General features: G+C 40.7%; 1 protein-coding gene across 2 annotated transcripts in view; it reads left to right on the top strand.

Moving 5' to 3' along the window:
- The first annotated feature begins 786 nt into the window (after positions 1 to 786).
- Hcls1 (hematopoietic cell-specific Lyn substrate 1) overlaps positions 787 to 19,570 on the top strand; it is a 24,078-nt gene continuing 5,294 nt past the window's right edge. The window contains exons 1-6 of one of the 2 annotated variants that reach the window (XM_010629995.3): positions 787 to 852; positions 3,733 to 3,816; positions 4,345 to 4,418; positions 13,827 to 13,956; positions 14,999 to 15,109; positions 17,013 to 17,067. In XM_010629995.3, coding sequence (XP_010628297.1) covers positions 3,733 to 3,816; positions 4,345 to 4,418; positions 13,827 to 13,956; positions 14,999 to 15,109; positions 17,013 to 17,067 — 454 coding nt within the window. In that variant the 5' untranslated portion in view covers positions 787 to 852. Of the gene's footprint in view, positions 853 to 1,130; positions 1,343 to 3,732; positions 3,817 to 4,344; positions 4,419 to 13,826; positions 13,957 to 14,998; positions 15,110 to 17,012; positions 17,068 to 19,570 lie in introns of those variants that run through there. The other variant, XM_010629994.3, reaches the window with a different exon arrangement.

Below are 19,570 nucleotides of genomic sequence, written 5' to 3'. Positions count from 1 at the left end.
ATTTTTCAGTTAAAGACTCCCATTTCTTCACACGATGACCTATAGGAAAAGTGACAACTTGTGTCACCCTCTTTGTCACTCATCTCCAAGCTGCCAGAGGAGCGAGTCTGAAGAATTATAGTTTGCCTCCGTGGGCAGTGAGAGAGGATTGTAGAGCAACCAAGGAAGGACAGTGGACCTAACACGAAAAGGGAGCCAGTTCACCAGCAGAACAAGTGACCTGACCAAGTCTGACTTGAAGAGGGCAGGGAGGGGCCACGAGTCTGGATGTACAGTGTACAGGACACCATAAAGACCGTCCATCAGATCCTAAGCACCAGGTTCAGACTTCTCACTTCTGTAATAAGCCAGATCTGCCAATGAGCTCAGGGTGTGCAGCCCCCTAACAAGCTGGGATCCTTTTTCCCTCCACATCATGCCTCCCCTCATGAGTCCTCTTTCCTGTCATTCAACTGGTCAATATTTTTTGGACATCAGCTATATGCAAACTTCACTTTTTTTTTTTTTTTGGTACTGGGGATCAAAGCAGGCTTCCCCTGCCTACAAACCTCACTTTTAACTGCTGTGGGTAATATAGTAGTGGGTTGGTTTATTTGTTTTATCTGTTTTTATGTTTTAGAAGCAAATTTTGAAAATCCCAAGAAGTCAGTTGAAAATTTGTCTACAAAAGACAGTTCAAACAAACAAAAAATTATTACAGCTTCCCAGACCTCCATGACTCAATTTTCTTCTATTTGCCTTTTGTTCCCCATTTAGACCATCCATCTTTGAGAATTTATCCTCCAGGCATGGCAGTATGTGCTTAGAACCCTCTCTGGAAGGCTGAGGCAGAGGATCACAAATACAAAAGAAGTGGGTTTGTTTTAAAAATCTTTCCCCCAAAATTCACATATGCTTTTCCTACTAAGCTTTTCTCGATTACTAGAGCTCATAACAAATCTCTGAATTCCTTTAATATCCCAAATGCAGTTGCCTACCTATTCACAATAAATCCAGTGCCGCAGCATTTTCTAATATGTTTTCTGGTCTGATGTCTATTTCTCTGGCCCCAATTACAAACTGAGTGAGAGCAATCTTTTTTATGACTGCCCCATCACTCTCAACCTAGCAAAAGACTAGGACAGAAACATTTAACCCCTGTGGTTCAAGTGCCTAAGGCAGGAGGAACTGACTCAAACTTCAGGAAGTTGCTGTGAGGACAGAGTGACAGGAAGTGACAGAAAACCTCAACACGGAACTGAAGCAGCCATTCAGTTTCTTGCTGTGAAGTGGCAGCAGCCAGAGAGGGCACCGGGTGTGGACGTGAGGAGCTGGGAGCTTAGAACAAACTCGCACACTAGAGGTGGGTACTTGAGTGGTGGGAGACTTGGGAAGCACAGATAAGAGTAGAAGAACTTACCTGGCACTTAGTCCTTCAGGAGGAACAAGTTCACTGCTTTAAAGCTTTGAAACCCAGAAGGCTCCAGTGCAGTGGTTATGGCGAATGCACATCTGAGGATGGAGATGAGGGAAGGACTCTACCCCAAAAAGCAGGCTTCAGAGCCATCTAGGCTGCCAGCTCCAGCAAAGTGTTCCTGGCTTCTTCTGACAATCTACTGCCTACTGTAAGGGCTGCCACTCCTCCACACTGAGCTGAAGGAGAACCACAGGAGATAGAGATGGACTGCGCTTGGGGAAGAGCACAGGGTCTAGCAGGGAGGTGCATGCACAGAGGAAGTGTAACAGAGCAGGAAGTAGTCACTGATGCACACTAATGCGAGGACCAAGTGCGGGCATGATCGCTGAGCTGGGCTGGTTTTCATGACTGTACAATCACACAGTCCAAGTGTTAGAAGTAGAGGGCACTTTACAGACCAGCTAGGGTGACTGACCCCTTCGTTTATTTTCCGCTGAGGAAGTCAGAAGTAATCAGTGATTTTCCAGATCTTTAAAGTTAATATTTGTGAGTAACCTAGTCTGGTCCCCTGCGAAGGAGTACATCCTCTGTGTTGATTCCATTACCATGGTCCACAGAGGCCTGGTCCCAGCTTGGGAGGTTTCTGGCTCTCCTGGCTCCCAGTCTGTGTGCTACACTGATACTGCAGGTCAGCTTCGTGCCTGGGCACCACGCCTCACTAGTCTCTCACTTCTAGGCAGCAGTCTTGTCTTCTTGATTTCTGGTCAGTAGGTAAAAGACATTAACGTAAGAGGCCTCTTTGTCAGAAAATTTCCTCTTTATTTCAAAAATGGGTGAAGGTAAGAGGTTGACGGGAGAATAAGGCTGAGCAGCAGGAAAGATGAGACTATGAGTCCTCGTTGCTTCCCTATTATTAATGAATATTTCAAACTTCTCCTTTAAAACTTTCTGTGTGGGTTCCTGTTGTTGCTGAGCAGCCCTGAGAGAATCAGGAACAGTAGGAATGCAGGATTACTGGTCTTGGCTACCTATCCCCACCCCTCATCCATAGCTGTTGCCCAGCAGAAAGGCAGAGCTGCTCTGGGGCTAGGCGGACATGCTGTCCACATTTCTCCAGTGTTCCCTGTGGCATCTCATTAGTCAGCCTACTCGGACTTTCCCTTGGGCTAGATTTCAAGGTATTCAAACATCGAGGAGGAGCACGGAGTTTCCAAGTAGAAACAAAGAAACTGAGGGCCTAGGTAGAGAGACAGGACAGCCCTAGGACTGGCTAGCTATAAAGAATCTCGTTTAGGTGAGAGTGAAGATTAGGGGAAGACCTCCAGTGGGAGGAGCTATCTGAAAAGGGAGGGAAGGAGGGAGGGCAGGGAAGCTGCCAGCTAGCAAGGGTCCCTGGGCCCGCAGAGCAGATGAGCATTGTCCATTCTAACTTCCTTCAAGATCAGGAGCCCACAGACACAGAGCAACTGTGCAGCTCTTAGGCACAATTGGCAAGACTGGAAGGGACACTAGGGCTGCCTCAGCAGAGTAACAGCGTGAGACCTTTTTATACTCCAAATATTTCTTTAATGCTTATTTGTCTGATAAAAATCAAATACCTCCTGATTTTTAAAATAAGAGATATGGTATGTGCTATTTGTGAACCCACTTATTGTCTTTAGAAATATAATTTTGCTGCGTTTTAAATTGACTAATAAATGACTTCTTCCTAGCAAATGCTGTTTTCCCATTGTTCAGTGTAGGGATTTCAGCTGGCTGTCCCAACCGACTACCCACACCTGTGCAGGGGCCTGAATCAGAGTGGCTGAGGACAGCTCTCGAAGTGAGAGTTGGAAAAATTCTCAATATGGTTTAGTGAAGTAGGTTGTGGACAGGAAGGAAATGTTTGCTTTGTCAGGAGCTAGACTAATTTTTATTTGTATGGCTTGGAATGAAGTAATATGTAGAAATTTGAGTGAAATGGTGCTTTAATTCTGCGGCTGTCACAGCACCTGTTGCTGGTGCCACCACTGCAAGCCCCTGCCTGGCTGACCTCTGGACCCAAGTGAACAGTCCCAGCAGTTCTCTCACCGATTATTTAGTGTGACCTATGGCTCTGAACACCTCTGTTCAGATTTAGGTGGGCCCAGGCCCCTATGTCTTAAATAAAGCCCATCTTTTCTCCTCTGGGTGCTTTTCTAAAACACCTACCTGCTATGCCTCAATCTTCTATTTTCTTCTAAGAAAAAAAATGGCAGGAGACATTGGATTGTTGTGTCACTGACTTCAGCATTTTTGACTTTTCTCCTCTTCATTCCTTTTTGGCCCCTATTATTCCCATCTTCTGTCACCCTCAGATGTGGAAGTCTGTGGTGGGGCATGATGTGTCTGTTTCCGTGGAGACACAGGGTGATGATTGGGACACAGACCCTGACTTTGTGGTAAGTGTGGAAGTAGCTTAGCTTGGACAGAGAGGGTGTGGGGAGGGAGGGCACCTGGTTCCCTCTGTCTCCTCTGAAGGGGCTTAGAAAAGGACCACCTGGGACTGAGATAGCCCTTGTGGAGGCATAGGTCAGTAGGACAGTTGGCTGTTGTGCTGGGACATGTATGATAGCTAGTGTTAAGGATGGAAGGAGAGGAGACAGTTATGGACAAGTTCAGCAGTGTGGTTGACAGGCTATGACAGGCTATCCTGAAGGCGAGCAGCAGGTAAATCTAGCTCTCCTTTGGCCTGTGACCCAAGATTTGGGCTGCATGTGTGTGATCTGGGTAGGCTGCGATCTTGTAGGAAGGGGAAAGTGTGAAGGATGCAGAGTAGTAACAGAGGTTTCAAAACTCACCCATTTAAATTTTACATGGGATCAGTGTGCAAAACCCCTGCCTGGCGCAGGGTAATACAGGGGCCATGTTTGTCAGTTTTATGACCCTTTGAGCATGGCACATTTCTTGTTAAATTATGTCTTTTACAGAATGACATCTCCGAGAAGGAGCAACGGTGGGGAGCCAAGACCATCGAAGGCTCTGGACGCAAAGAGCACATCAAGTAGGTGTCAGAGGGTAGGGCCAGGATGGTATTTGGAAAGCACAAAGAAAACAAAAAAATCAGGGGAATATGCAGGAGGAGAAAGAGGATGGTTCATGTCTGTGTGTTCGTTTCTTTTTTCCTCCGAAAGTTTGTTTCCATGGGTCCCTGTGTGTGTTGTGTGGATTCCCATGTCATGTCCCTCCTCTTATCCTCTAAATGTATTATCTCTCTTTTATATCTAACATTCTGTTATTTTCCCAAGGTAGTCTATTATAGTGACTGCCTCCCTTTCTTCAGTCAGTCATGAGAGAGTCAGAGAGCAAGTAGCTCAAATGCTAAGGTTGTATCTACCTACCTAGCTACCTAGCTACCTATCAACCACTGTTCTCATCACATAAATACAAATATCTGCTTAGAATGCAGTGACTCCACATGGGCTAAGAAGGGTTCAGTAGGATGTCATGGTGAGGAATTCAGAATAAATGCTGTGGGTTTTTTTTTTTTTTTTTGAGACAGGGTCTCACTATGTAGTTGAGATTGAACTGGAACTCACTTATGTAACCCAGGCTGGCCTCAAACTCACAGTGATCCTCCTGCCTCAGCCTCCCAAGTGCTGGGATTACAGGCATGCACCACCACGCCAGGCCAGAATAAATGCTGTGAAGGGAACAATATCAGCTCTCATACTTGCCCAAGTGATTTAAAATGCAAATTTGTACTTGGCTACTTGGCAGAAGTTGGAAGACATTATAAAGAAATAGGACACTTCGAAAACCTGATGATTAAAACAACATAAGCAGTGATGCTGGAGTTTTTAAGTCCAGGGTTCATTTTACCAGAAACAAACAACCTCTGGTATTACAGAGGAGAAACTCACAGACATGTAGGGGTTTCTGCAGGATGCATTGTGTATTTGAATGGAGAAGTAGCCTCTTCGCTTCCATGGATGATTCAACTCATCTAACCTGGACTGTCTGCTTTGCTCCATTTTATACCACCCCACCCACCCCACCCCCCTTACACCTACCCACAGCGACATCTTAACTTCTTTTTCACAAAAAGGATCAGTGGATGCTCCATTACATGAGCAACATAGTAACAGAGCTGGGCATATATTTGTGAAGTGTTAAAATGTGTAATACTATACATGATTGCTTAACCAGACATAACTATTTTGAATTTTATATCTGTAATAAAAAAATATTCTTTTTTTTTCTTTTTTTGTGGTACTAGGGATCAAACTGAGAACCTTGAGCTTGTGTGGCAGGCACAGTGCCACTGAGCTAAATCCCCGGCCCTAATAAAAATTATTTTTTTAATAAAATCATTCTTAACCAAGGAGTTCTGGAAGCAGTTGGGTGACAAAACAAAATGACTGAGTCTTTTAAAAAGCTTCTTTGATGCTCATCCCATGATAGACTCTGTAGATGTTTTTTTAAAGGCCTCTTTTCCTTTTTCTTTTTTGAGTCAAGGCCAGTCAGTTTTAGGCTCTTGAAAACTATTAGGATAAGGCTACATCCTGTACCTTTCTCTCTCGGTGTTGTCTCTTGCATGGTAGATAGCAGTAAAACATTCTAAAGATTTCGGATCCTACCAAGAATGTATAGAGAGGAGCTTGTGTTTGTATTTCAGGTAGATTTAGATTCATTTACACCCACTGCTAACTATGTGAACACAGACCCAGAAACTCTGTACATCTCACCTTATCAGTGGGAATTATGACAGCTACCCTGCAGATTCAAGATTAGAACTAAGAAAAATAGCATATGTCACTGTCTCCTATAGGACTCAGCCCTTGGCTATTCAATGATATTATTTACCTTTCCTGTTAATATAGATTAGATTCATCGAGTTTCCTTCTTAAAAGCCTAATATAAACATGCAAGCAGGGGATGGGCTTTCTTCTTCCTAAGTGATATTTACACGGACTGCCATGTTGCAGGACTCTACTGTGTACATCACTGTGACTGGTGTCCCTAAAGTTGTATAAGGCATTGATCCTGTGTATCTCCTTGTAAACCTAACTGGATCTGTAACCATTGAGAAGAATCATTGAAGATATTTTCACAAAAGCTTACTCACTTACCCGGCCTACAAATATGTCAAAGACTCATCTCTGCTGGCTTCAGGCCAGACCACCTTGGCCAAATCTCTTATCCTCTCTGATCCTTGGTTTCCTTATATGTTTCAAAGAGATCCCTAAAGGTTAGACCAGGATTAAATCTCTAATCTTCCCGGTTCTCTCTAGCTACTGTGAGCTAAGCTGACTTACTTCACGGTTGGGTGGGAATCACTAAGGCCTTTGAAACAAAGAGGGAAGTCAGGGAGAAGACTGTAAGGCAGTTGCTGAACTGAAATGACTTAGAACAGGAAAAGGAAGTGACAGGTTCTCATTAAGCTTGCTACCTTCCTCCACACCACAATGTTTTTTTAGGTCTGTCATGAACAAATTTAGACTGTGGAGATGAGCAGAGGATCTGGAGGAAGGGAAATGAGAGGGAGGGGAGAAGGGGAACAAATAAAAACACATCCATCCCTCATCTGTTGTGCATAGAAACAAAGTACCTGAGATTCCAGGCCTGCAGCCCTTTTCTCCACCTTCCTCTCCACACCCTTGCTCATTCATTTTCTTTGATGTCCTTGCTTATAAAGATAAAAGACTAAAGATCTTTATCACTCTCTGACAGTACTTATGTAGATAATTTTTGTCTCTCTTTCTTCTTTCTTTCTCTTTCTTCCTTTCCTTCTTTCTTTCTTTCTTTCTTTTTTTTTTTTTTTTTTTTTTTTTCTTTTTTTTTTTTTTTTTTTTTTTTTTTTTTTTTTTTTTTTTTTTGTACCAGGGCTCGAACTCAGGCCACTTAGGTAGGTTGCAGCCCCACTGAGCCCCGGCCCTCTCTGACAGCATTTATGAAACTCTCCCTGGTGAGAGGGAAGGCTTTCTGTTTGTTCATTTTGAAATCTGTTACAGACTGATGCTTTTGTAAAATAAAGTAAAATTGAATTTCTGGAAAAAAATAAATGAAAGAAAAGAAATAGAAAATATGTGCACAATTTTTACTTTGAGATTCAGCATTTGTAGACCAGTATGTCAAATTGCTATAAAAGTTTCTCAATGTGTACTCTCAGGTTTTTTTTTTCGTTTTTTTTTTTTTTTTTTTTTTTTTTTTATGGGAAACAACTATGAACTGCACTTTGAATAGTACTATGTCAGGATAGGGTTTTGGTGCTTCCTGCAACCCATCTAGCTTTTAAGTTAGATCCTCACAAGTGATAACCATAGGCACTTTCCTCCATGGTCCTGTCTACTTCCTTGCGCCCTGACATTTAATACCAAGGGCAATGAATAATATTAAAATAAAAATTTGAGGATCGAGGCACTAGTCTCGGCTCTCCTATATAAGGGACCAAAGCATTAAAGGGAATTATTTCACTACTGTGCCTCTATTTTCCTGTGTGACCAGGAAGAACAGCAGCAGCCTACTAGCCCTGTTTGCTCCACAGGGGAACTGTGGATTGCCATGTCTCTAACACAGGGCCAATATACAATTGCTACTGTGCTATTATACATCATGCGAAACTATGAGCTTTTTCAAAACAACCACATATAATAAGTAATGCTATCATCCTGATTTCACAGAAAAATGAACAGATGTATTGATCTTTAACAATTTTTCCAAGGAACAAATAATGTACAATTAATTTAAATTCAGCACAGTCTCACTCCATGGGCTGCATTCTAACCATTGTATCATCGTGTGTCTCTGTAATAAACACAATATTGTCATGTCCATGACTCTCTTGAAATAGAATATAAATTCCTATGAGTTATTGCCTTTCCTTAAGGCTATTTAGGATGACTAAGTGACTTGTAGGTTGGCCTTAAAAACATTCATATTTTAAAAATCAACTTTATTGAGTATAATAACTATAAGGAAATAGTTTGGTGAAAAAAAAATGTATATGTCATCCCAACACAATCAAGATATAGAGTATTGGGCCAGAGATTTAGCTCAGTGGTGCCGCCACCTGCCTCCCAAGCATAAGGTCCCCAGTTCCATCCCGGTACTCCCCTGCAAAAAAAAGATATAGAGTATTTCCATTATCATAAAAATTTTTCTTGTGCCTCTTTGTAGTCAGTGCCTCCCTTTCCACCTATACCCAGAGGTAAACATTGATCTGCTTTTTGTCAATGTAAAGTAATTTTACCTGTCTTAGAATTTCACATGCAGTGTAAATGAAATAATGAAGATTTCACTCTTTTGAGTTTGTCTTCTTTTATTCAGCATAATTTTTACGAGATTTAGGCATGATGTTGTGCATATCAGTGTTCTGTTTCTTTTTATCATCAAAGAGTATCCCCTTGTATGGAAATACCACAGTTCTAGATATTACCTTATTGCTGGAGGTTTGAATCTATTTGGTACCCGGGGTCAAACTCAGGACCTACCGGGCCAGGTGTGGTGGTGCACACCTGTAATCCCAGCACTTGGGAGGCTGAGGCAGGAGGATCGCTGTGAGTTCGAGAACAGCCTGGACTACATAGTGAGTTCCAGGTCAGTCTTAACTACATAGTGAGACCCTGTCTCAAAAAAAACCAACCAAACAAAAAACAAACATACTCAGGACCTTCCAATTTTGAAGCAGGCAGTGGCACCACTGAACTAAATCCCCAGACCAAAGGCAAAAAATTTACATTTTTTCCTAGTACCAGGGTTCGAACTCAGGACATTGTACTTCCAAGGCAGGCATGGTGACACTGAGCTGAGCTTAATCCCTGGTCCTGGTGTTGTTCTTGATTCCCATTGTAACTTAATGGGAAACTTAATGATGTTTAGAGCCACTGATGGAAAAAAAAAAAAAAGATATCATAAACATTTGGATACAAATATTTTTGTTCATACATATTTTTATTTCTTTTGGGAAATATTTAGGAATAGAACCACCGAGTCATATAGTGTACATTTAACTTCATGAGAAACTGCCAAACTATTTTCTGGAAGATATTTACCAGTTTTCACTTCTACTTAGCAATGCATTGGTCTCAGTTGCTCTACATACTTGTCAGTAGTTTTCAATTCAACTACTCTTACGGATATGTGGTGACTTTCATTTATATTTCTTTTGTGAAAAACTTTATTGAGCATTTTATCTTGTGCCATTCATGTATTTTAAAACTATTTTCAATACTTTACACATTTTACAATGTCTTTTAGAAATATTTTCTCCCAAATTGCAACTTGCCTCTTCATTTCATTAATGTCATCATTGGTAGAGCAGATTTTAGTTAAGATGAAGTCTAACTTATCAAAAAATATTTATTGTTAATGTATTTCTGAAATTCTTATCTACCCCAGAGTTGTGAGGATTTCCTTCTAATTTATAGTATTAGCTTTTACATTTAAGCCTGTCATCAAATGTCAAGTTGACTCTTGTAAGATCAGACAGGCTCATTTTTTTCCATATATGTATATTGAGTTGTCCAGCACCATTAAAACTTTTGTCTTCTTCCTGTCAAGTTAGCTGCTGTCTTTGACCACGTCACTGTGGGTCTATTTCTGGACTCCATTCTGTTTCATTGAACTATATTTCTCCTGGGCAGCACGTGAACCTGCAGTGATTATTGTAGCTTTATAAGTCATGAAATCAAATGGTCCTCCAATTTTATACTGCTTTTTAAAATATTAACTAAAACTCTTCCATACTCCAGTGTGTTACATTTCCATGTACATCTTCAAATAAGCTAGTCAATTCCTATAACGTACCTGTTGGGCATTTGGTTGGGGTTACATTTAATGTATAGGTCATTTGGGGGGAGAACCAACCTCTTAATAATAATACTGACTTGGGCCTGGGATTTAGCTCAGTGGTGCCACCACTTGCCTCGCAAACACAAGGTCCTGAGTTTGATTCCTGGTACCAAAAACAATTGAAAAAATAAAAAAAAAAAATACTGACTTTTCTAATGCATGAACCTAGGTTGTCTCTCCATTTTTTAAAGTTAACTTTAACTTTTTCAGAAATATTTTCCAGTGTTCAGGTGTTGCAATATTTTGTTAAATTTATCCTAAAATATTTCACATGACCATAATTGATATTTATTAAGTATCAATTTCCAAATGTCCACGATTAAAAGGTAGAAATATGGCCAGGTGTGGTGGTGGTACATGCCTGTAATCCCAGCACTTGGGAGGCTGAGGCACGAAGGATCGCTGTGAGTTCGAGACCAGCCTGGGCTACACAGTGAGTTCCAGGTCAGTCTCAACTACATAGTGAGAGCCTGTCTCAAAAAACAAAACAAAATAAAATAAAATTTAGAAATAATATTCGCGTTGATTTAGTGACCTGGTACCCTGTGACTCTGCCAAATGTCCATAATAGTTTTAGTTCCCCTTTGGTTAGTTCATTTTCCCAACATGTGATCGAATCACCTGTAAAGACCTTGCAGTCAGAGTCACTCACCTTTGTAGTTTTAATTCTGTAATAAGGTTTGTCCTTTCTCTTCATCTGTGAGGCTCTGTATTCGGCTGTAGACTGCATTGCTTTATTAATCCAAGATATTTGAAAACCTAAAACAGATACCTGAAAGCTTGGGTATGACACTCGATACACTGAATTGTAACTTTCTGCTTTCCTTGCTCTCTCTTTCACCTTACCACCATCTCCATATATTGGTCACCTTTGTGTCCTCAGAGCCTACAGTGCCTTACACTCAAAAGTTGTCTAATTAATATTTGTCAAGTAAAAGAATGATATTTTAAGACCATTTCAGAATGTATTTTATCCTATATTCTGAAGAAGTTACTGAAGGGCTGCTTTTCTTTCTTTTGCAACAACATTTTTATTAGAATAATATTATTTATGGGCAATGGAATACTACTCAGCCATAAAGAATGAGAAAGTAGATTCATTCATAGGTAAATGGGTTCATTTTGAAGATATACTCCTAAGTGAAATAAATAAGTCACACATATGCAAATTCCAAATAGTTTCTCTGGTGTGAAAAACTAAAATAGTACTCAAGATCCTAACGGGGCAATTAGCAATGTGAAATAGGAAGAAAAGGACCAAAGGTGTAGGGACAGTGAGAAGGATAGGGAAAGGGGAATAAGGGAAAAGGAAAAAAATATGAAAAAATATAAAAATGGAATTAAAGTGTTTGAAGGTGGGGAGGGGAGGAGGGGGTGAAGGGAGGGTAAGGACAAGGGGAAAAAATGAGAACCAAGACCTGGAATGTAAAGGTACAAGATCCCAGTAATGAATGTAACTGTACTGTCACCTAGAATGTACCAATAAATTCAACTAAAAAATATTATTTATGGGCACCATCGTTGGACTAAACTGTTTGTCATCTATTACATGGCTCTTCCTGAATATCATTTTTCTCACCCCTTTTCAAAAGTTGTGTCCACTATAGCAACCATTGAACAATCCCTGAACTGTGGCCATTGTCAGAAATGCCTCACAGAGTAACTCTGAGGTTTCATTTTGCTCACAGATCTGTTTTTTAGGCCTATAGTAAGGAACTACAAGACAGCAAAATGTATGGGAGTCCTAATAGTGTTTTTGATCTTAGATATTCACATATCCTAGAAATCTTTACTGTTCCTCAGTGAGGTAGTTTAGAAAATGAATATGAAATGCTTAGAGAGGGTGTCAGAGCAAGGCAGATGCTCCTAAATTAAAGTCCTAGATGAAATTTGGATCTAAGACCCCAGGAATTTTGAAGCTGTCATTGTTTGTCCATAATTGAAGTGGAGATAAAAAAAAAAAAGATTATGATAGGATGGTTGGATTGAGCATCCATTCTTTTAAAAGGGGTTATTTGGAAGGCAACCTCATGACAGTGACCTTGATGGATGTTAGATGAGTTTCATGTGAAATTCCTTAAGTAAAAATTTATTGGGTTAAAAAAACATCACTGAAACCATTAAAACCTTGCAGGTTTTTCTCAATCAAAAGCAGTGTTTGCCCCCTTTTCTTCATCCCTCATCTGAACACTTTGGCTGGGCAACTTTGGACAGTCATTTGCCTGTTCTTGGAACCAGCAGCTTTTCCAGCACAGCCAGTCCTAAAGTGTTGGTTCTGATGAACTACAACATGGGACCTCTGCTGTTGTCGCTGCCAGAGAGTTTAGAGGAGATGTGGGAACATGGGGTTCTTCCAGACTTAGATTAATTTCATCTGGTTTATAGCCAGCTTTCTAAAATTAACTGTGGATAAAGCTGAGAAGGATCTTAAAGACCTTTGATGGGACTATTCCACAAGGCCACCAGGTGGGTCTGTTTTTCCATGAAGGAAGATAATTTCCACTGAGATTGCCACCCTACCTGTAACAAAAGGGTTTGTTTGTCCTGAGCTAGTGCAATCCCTGCAGACCTTCACTGCTTATTGCAGAAAATCAAGTTTCTTATTTGTTATTATTTTGCTCAACTATTCTGAAGAATCCCCAGGGATCCTTATATGTGTCCAAGTGTGTATCACTGCCACTTAGTGATACTGGTGCTGTGCTGTGGCTTCGTATCCTCAGGCCACACACACTGGCAGAGGTATCTACTCTCCAGTTTTGCCATCACCTTCATGGTAAAGATGGAAGTGATATGAAATAGAGGGTGCCTCCTTTGGTTTCCCTACTCTTACCGAGAGCAGTGTCCCAAATCACAGTTATCTGGGTTTTAAACTGTTAGGACAGTTAATGATTTGTAAACTTTATAGTTAGTTTTTGTTATTAGTTCCTCTGAAATGATCAGCCCGGGAAAAAGGGATCAAGGTATTAATTCCTGACTTAAAAATACTACAACCACTTATGCATAAATAAATTTCTCCAATGCTGCATTTTTTATCATCAACACTTTTAATGACTTCTCATATGCTGCTAAAAGGTGACATTTCAATTTTCTAAATTATTTTCCAGTTATTGGCCATATGGGGTTTTGTCTTGCTTTTTGCTACTATATACACTGTTTCAGTGAATGATTAAACATTAAACTCTGATGTACATATTTAGTCTAGCCATAGACTAGAGTGTATAGGCCCAAGTATATTTGAGTATCTTTATGCTTCTTGAGATAAATCACCAAGTAGATAGAAAACAGGTCTCCTCACAGAGGAAGGTAACTTCCCACCCCTCCCAGTTATTACAATATAGGCATCACTGTACTCTGATACTTGAGAGATTGAGGACTAAAGATCAGAAGGTTACATTAGTGAGCAAATTAATAGACTAGAGGAAATACTAGTGGTACCTGGAGAATTTCAGTCAGGCTATGGTATGCAGATCAGACCGAGCTGTACTTTCAGAACCATCACTCATACTCTGCAGGAACTCAAGTGAGGGTACAAAGAAACAGACTTCAAGCTTTCTGTCTCTCTGGGAGGGTGGCTTCCTTGGCCTTCCTCTGCTGGGTCTCAGTCATGTGTCGCTTCCAGCATCCACCAGCTGAGGAGCAAAGTGTCAGAGGAACACAGTGTTCTCAAGAAGAAAGAGATGGAATCAGGGCCCAAAGCCTCCCATGGCTACGGAGGGCGCTTTGGAGTGGAAAGAGACCGAATGGACAAGGTGAGTTGAAGGGGAGAGGTTCGCTGTAAAAAGTGAATAAATGATAAACGGACTCATTGGTTTTATGGTTTAGAGCTCATTGAAAGTACAGTATTCATTTAGGATTTAAAATAGAATGTTGATATGCTATTTGTATCCATTTTTTAAAATCTCAGTGCATAAGTAAGTGATAGAAAATAGTCAAGATCTCACAGCAGGGGGCCCTCTGCAATCCTGGGCACATTAACTCCTAGACTGCGGGGTGGGGGCTGGGGAGCACAGGTGGAGAAGGGGAAATGCAGGCTTTAGAATCATTTGCTGCTTTTTAAATTGTATCATGTCTAAACCGGGCATGGTAGCGCACGCCTGTAATCCCAGCACTCAGAGGCTGAGGCAGGAGGATCACTGTGAGTTCGAGACCAGCCTGGGCAACATTGTGAGTTCCAGGTCAGTCTCAACTACATAGTGAGACCCTGTCTCAAAAAACAACAAAAAAAGTATCATGTCTATGTTGCTAGTTTGCCTGTTTTTTTAAAAACATGTATTTAGTGATTGTTTCGTATATGTACATATTATCCATTATATGTTGTGGAAAAGTTCAGAGTTCACCTCTAAACATTGATGACCATAAACAAGAAAAGAGCTAGGACAAAAACATGGCTGGTTTAGTAAAATATTCACTCCCAGTCATGGTCTCCATCCAGTCAGTCCCCTTGACTCTCCCTCAAACTGCTAATGTCTATTGGTGGCCTTGTTTTAGATCTGTCTTTGTTCAATCTGCCTGGGCTATTCCCTGGTCTATTTTGTATGCCCTCCCCCCATCCTCTGGGCATCTCTGAATGATGGCTCCCTAATGGCACTGAAGAAGAACCAGGGGTGTGCAGGGCTCCAGAAAAAGTCACCATGCCCGCCTGTCACATGTTACTTGGTACCACTGCCAGAGGCTACAGACCCCACCCAGAATGGAATTTTCTTGTATGCTAACACCCCGTGCATCTCTGCATCTATTTTTTTCCAAGGTTGGCTTTACCTTTTGCCTCACTCCATTCTTGCTTTTCCTCAGAGTGCTGTGGGCCACGAGTATGTTGCAGAGGTAGAGAAACACTCTTCGCAGACTGATGCTGCCAAAGGCTTTGGGGGGAAATATGGAGTTGAAAAGGACAGGGCAGATAAAGTAAGTGACACCTTTTCTTCCCAGACCATCCTCCTTAAATCCTGCAGGACTTTTCAATACTCACCCCTGAGGAGAGGTAGGCATGTGTTTTGGGGTAAAAGACAGTGGATACTGGAGACAGGCAGCATCACGAAGATAGTTCCTGTGACCTCTCTCAGCGAGTTCCCTGGTGTGAATGTTGGAGGCAGTGTGCTGAGCTGGAAGGCATTCATTTAAATGAGGGCACAGATGGGCCTGCCTCTCAGTGGGAGAGCACTTGTCCAGCAATGGGGAGGCCCTGGGTTCCATCTCTAGCCATACAAAATAGAAATAAAGGCAGAGATTTTCAAACTGTTTCAATAAGACCCCCTTAATTCATCAGTTCTTTATTATACATGCATGCATGAAATGAGAGGACAGAACTTCCAAAGTTCTTCTTCTGGTCTTACATCCAAACCTTATAAATAAATGTTCATGCCCTTCAGGAAAACAGAGAGGTCAGTTAAATATTAGTGCCATGGCAGCAAAAAGTCAACTAAGTCAATTAGGATTACAAAGTTTTAGAAGGTCAGTGTTACTTTTCAGAGGATTTAGTGTCAATCTCTAAAGTCCAGGTGTTTATAGACTCCTCTGTCCAAGAGTAGTTTTAAGCAGAAAACACAGTGCAGTAGGATTACAGCATGGTACAAAGGATGGGAGAGTGAGAGTGGATTTGCTGATGCTCGCAGTTCCACACTCATTAAATCAGACTCTTTGAGTTCATATTTCGGGGTGCAGTTTGGTGTCTCTTTGCCTGCAGCCACATGCTGAGAGAGGACATCTGCCTCACAGTTGGCTGTGAATGTTGTTTTTTAAAAATTAACTACCAACTGCTAATTTGGTGAGACTTAATCCATGAAGCTAAGTGCTAGAATTAATTGTTTGCATAGGTAGTGAGGGGAACCAAATCAAACCAGGAAAGTTGAAAAATATGCTGCAAAGGAAAGGATAATTCAGAAAGTAATTTTATATAAGTTCTTTTTTTTTTTTTTTTTTTTTGGTACAGGGGGTTGAACTCAGGCCCTTGAGCTTAGCAAGGCAGGCAGTCGAACCACTGAGCCAAATCCTCAGCAGAAAGTAACTTTAAAGTCACTAATAATATGCTACAAACTTAATCATCTATACAACTGAGTGTCCTGTAAGTCAAGAAGTTTCAGTACTCCTTAGCTCCCAAGATGCAAAACTCTAGACCTGCTTAGAGACCCATTGTTACTGAACCAATGAAAATGCAGCTTGGAGGTGAGGCTGGGTCTCTGGCCAGTTTCCTCCAGATTCTCCTGACTGCTCCCAACTCACCTAAATCTGCACATTTGTGTTTGCACTGCTGTGTAATGAAAGAAAATTGGCACAGGAAAATCAACTAGTAATACATGTATTCAGTCTGTAAAGTTTACAAGGCACTTTTTTGCCCATCATTTCAGTTTTGAAAGGATTACTTAAGAGGAAAAGCACTGGTTTAGTGAGGGACTCAATGCAGGTGAAATTCTATATATATAATGTGTTGTTCCTTTTAGTTGTCATATTATCCCAGATGAAGAGAGAGCATTTCTCTCTGACAAAGTTGATAAAGCAGATATGCTCCTCCTCATTTTCTATTTGAAAAGATCAGTGTTCAGAAACATTAAGGAACCTGCCTAAAGGTACACAACTATGAATGGGGAGGTGGAATTTGGATCTAGAACTGTCTACATCCACAGCCTGTGCTCCACACTCCGTAGCTCACTGCCTGACCCCAACATCAGGCCACTGTCTGTTTCCACATTAACCCCAGGCCCACCTTGGAGCCCCAGCACACCACCTTGGGGCTGGGGGTGGGAGTAAGGGTAAGTGGGGAGGGGGGATGTCAGCTCCAACTCTAACCAGTTCTCTGCCTTCTTCTCTATAGTCAGCTGTGGGCTTTGATTACAAAGGAGAAGTGGAAAAGCACGCATCTCAGAAAGGCAAGGAACTGCGTTTTGGCCTCACCACCCCCCTGGCCGCTGCCCTGCTCAGACACCACCTTCCGGCACCTCCCTCAGCCCCCCTGGCTTCCACTGCCCAGCTCCTACTCTTTTATTTCCAGTTGTGCTTGCCTTATTCTTTCTCCTGTGTTGCTTTCTATGAGATTGTCAAGTCCCTTTTTTCCTCTGATTAAAAATAAGCCGTGCCACTCCTTTATTCTCAATCATCCTTAAACTTCAACATGTATCTGTGGCTTAAATTTAAAACTAATTGTCATTTCCTCCTGAATAATATAGGAGACATCGAATTTTGTTTTTGTTTTGTTTTGTTTTTGAGACAGGGTCTCACTATGTAGTTGAGACTGACCTGGAACTCACTGTGTAGCTCAGGCTGGTCTCGAACTCACAGCAATCCTCCTGCCTCAGCCTCTGAGTGCTGGGATTACAGGCATGCGCCACCACACCCGGCCAACATCGAATATTTTAATTGCATTCTTTCTGCATTTTTCCATGTTATTGCTGTCTGGCATACTGGCCATATCTTGTTTCTAACCTGCCCCCCAATTATCAATTGTTACACAGTGAATGCCTATTTAAATTGACCAACAACTACCAGTTTTCCAGTTCATCACTGTTTATTGTATTTCTTTGTTTTCTCACTGCTTCTTCCATTTCCTTCTTGCTAGAGTGTATGGTTTGTTCATTCTTTTAGTGAGCATTTATGAAGGCAGTTCCAGTCTTTAAACAACGTCTTTATTTTGCACCATTCTCCACTGTTATTTTCTCTTGATCACTTTGGAGATATTCCATTTTTCGGGCATCTAGCGTGTCAATCTAATCATCCTTCTTGATAACATACCTTGTCTCTGTCTTTTCAAAGAATTATTAAAGGTCTTCATTTGGGCTCTGATATGTGTGTAGGTTTTAGGTGTATTCTATTATCCAGTATGAGACCTATTACTCTTTTCTTGCCTCTGACATGAACTTCTTATGGAAAATTCTCAGGCTTTTTCTCTTTGAATAGTTCCTTTCCTGTCTTAGGTTTTATTCTTCTCCCAAAACTCCTATTAGATGCATATTTGGTCTTTTCATTGTCTTCTCAATAGCTTTTAGTTTCTCTGCTTTATTTTCTTTCTATTTTTGGTACTGGGGATTGAACTTGGGACCCTGCACTTGCGAGACAGGTGGCAGAACTACTGAGCCAAATCCCCGGCCCTCTCTAATTTATTTCCCTAGCTCTCAGCGTGTGGATGCAGGAAAAGAGACACCAACCTGCACCCTGAAATATGAACTCAAAGAGTCTGATTTAATGAGTGTAGAACTGCGAGCATCAGTGAATCCACTCTCAGCATTTCACTATCTCTTTGTACTGTGCTCTGGGTCTATGATATTTTCACTAATTCTTTCCTCAATTATAGCTAATTATTGTTAAACTGCTCATTAAAATGTTAAGTTTCAGGTGCTTTCATTTCTTGAAGCTCATTTTGGTTCTATTGCAAATCTGTTGGTGATTTTTCCATAATGTCTCATTGTTTTCTTGATAAGACAGCATACCGTCTTTAAGCTTGTAATGATTTTAAACATATTAATTTTACAGTTTATTTCAAATATTATATCATTTGCAGTTCTTGGGGATTAATTCTGTTTAATTAGTCTGCTTTCCTTAGTAGTTATTTATGTTCTTATTTTTGTTTGTGAACTTATTTTTGTGGGAACAGGAATATTTGTTTCATAGGACTTTCATATACCCTGAGTTGGGTAAGAACCTTATATAAAGAGATTTGGCTTCTACTCCTGGCTTAGTTGTGCTAATAGTAATGGTCAAAAGTTTTTTTTTTCCTTATTGAGTTCACTTTCTTAAATACATATAGTTCTATTCAGACTTTCTGTTTCTTCTTGTCAATTTAGCATGTGCATTTCAAGAATTTTTTTACTTATGTTGTTTAATTTGTTGGCATAAACTTTCTTATATGATTCCTTCATTTCCTATTCAACCTCTGTAAGATTTAGGGCTGAAAGTTTCCAAATCTCACAATGAAATTTACCTCATCATCAAATGCTGAATAAACTACAAGTCTCTTCACCATTCCCTGGACAAGTGAAATAGTTTTCTAGAATTCTTTTCTAAGACTGGACAGAGCCTCATTTCTAGATTCCCACTTACCTGCCTCACCCATTATTGTACAGACATCAGAACCCTAGACTTTAGATCCTAATCCTTACTCAAGGCAGAATTCAAAGCACATTCCCCACGGTGTCACGTCACATTTACTGTCACATACTTGTCACATCTTGGTCTTTCTGGAGTCAAACTTTTCTTCTTTTCTTTTGCGTTTCACTATCTAAGAAATGGCTACATTTTTAGCTGACATTTCTCTATTATTAGGGGAAAGGTATATTTCATATATATGTATCTGTTCTTTTTTATGTTTTGCCAATCTCTTCCCACACTTTCCATACTTGTCCCTTCCTTGAAAGAAAAAAAAAAAAAAAAAAAAAAAAA

Source organism: Fukomys damarensis, unplaced genomic scaffold, assembly GCF_012274545.1.
Source record: "Fukomys damarensis isolate Sample0158 unplaced genomic scaffold, DMR_v1.0_HiC HiC_scaffold_24, whole genome shotgun sequence".
Classification (NCBI taxonomy): domain Eukaryota; kingdom Metazoa; phylum Chordata; class Mammalia; order Rodentia; family Bathyergidae; genus Fukomys; species Fukomys damarensis.
This window is presented reverse-complemented; position numbering and strand designations above follow the sequence as displayed.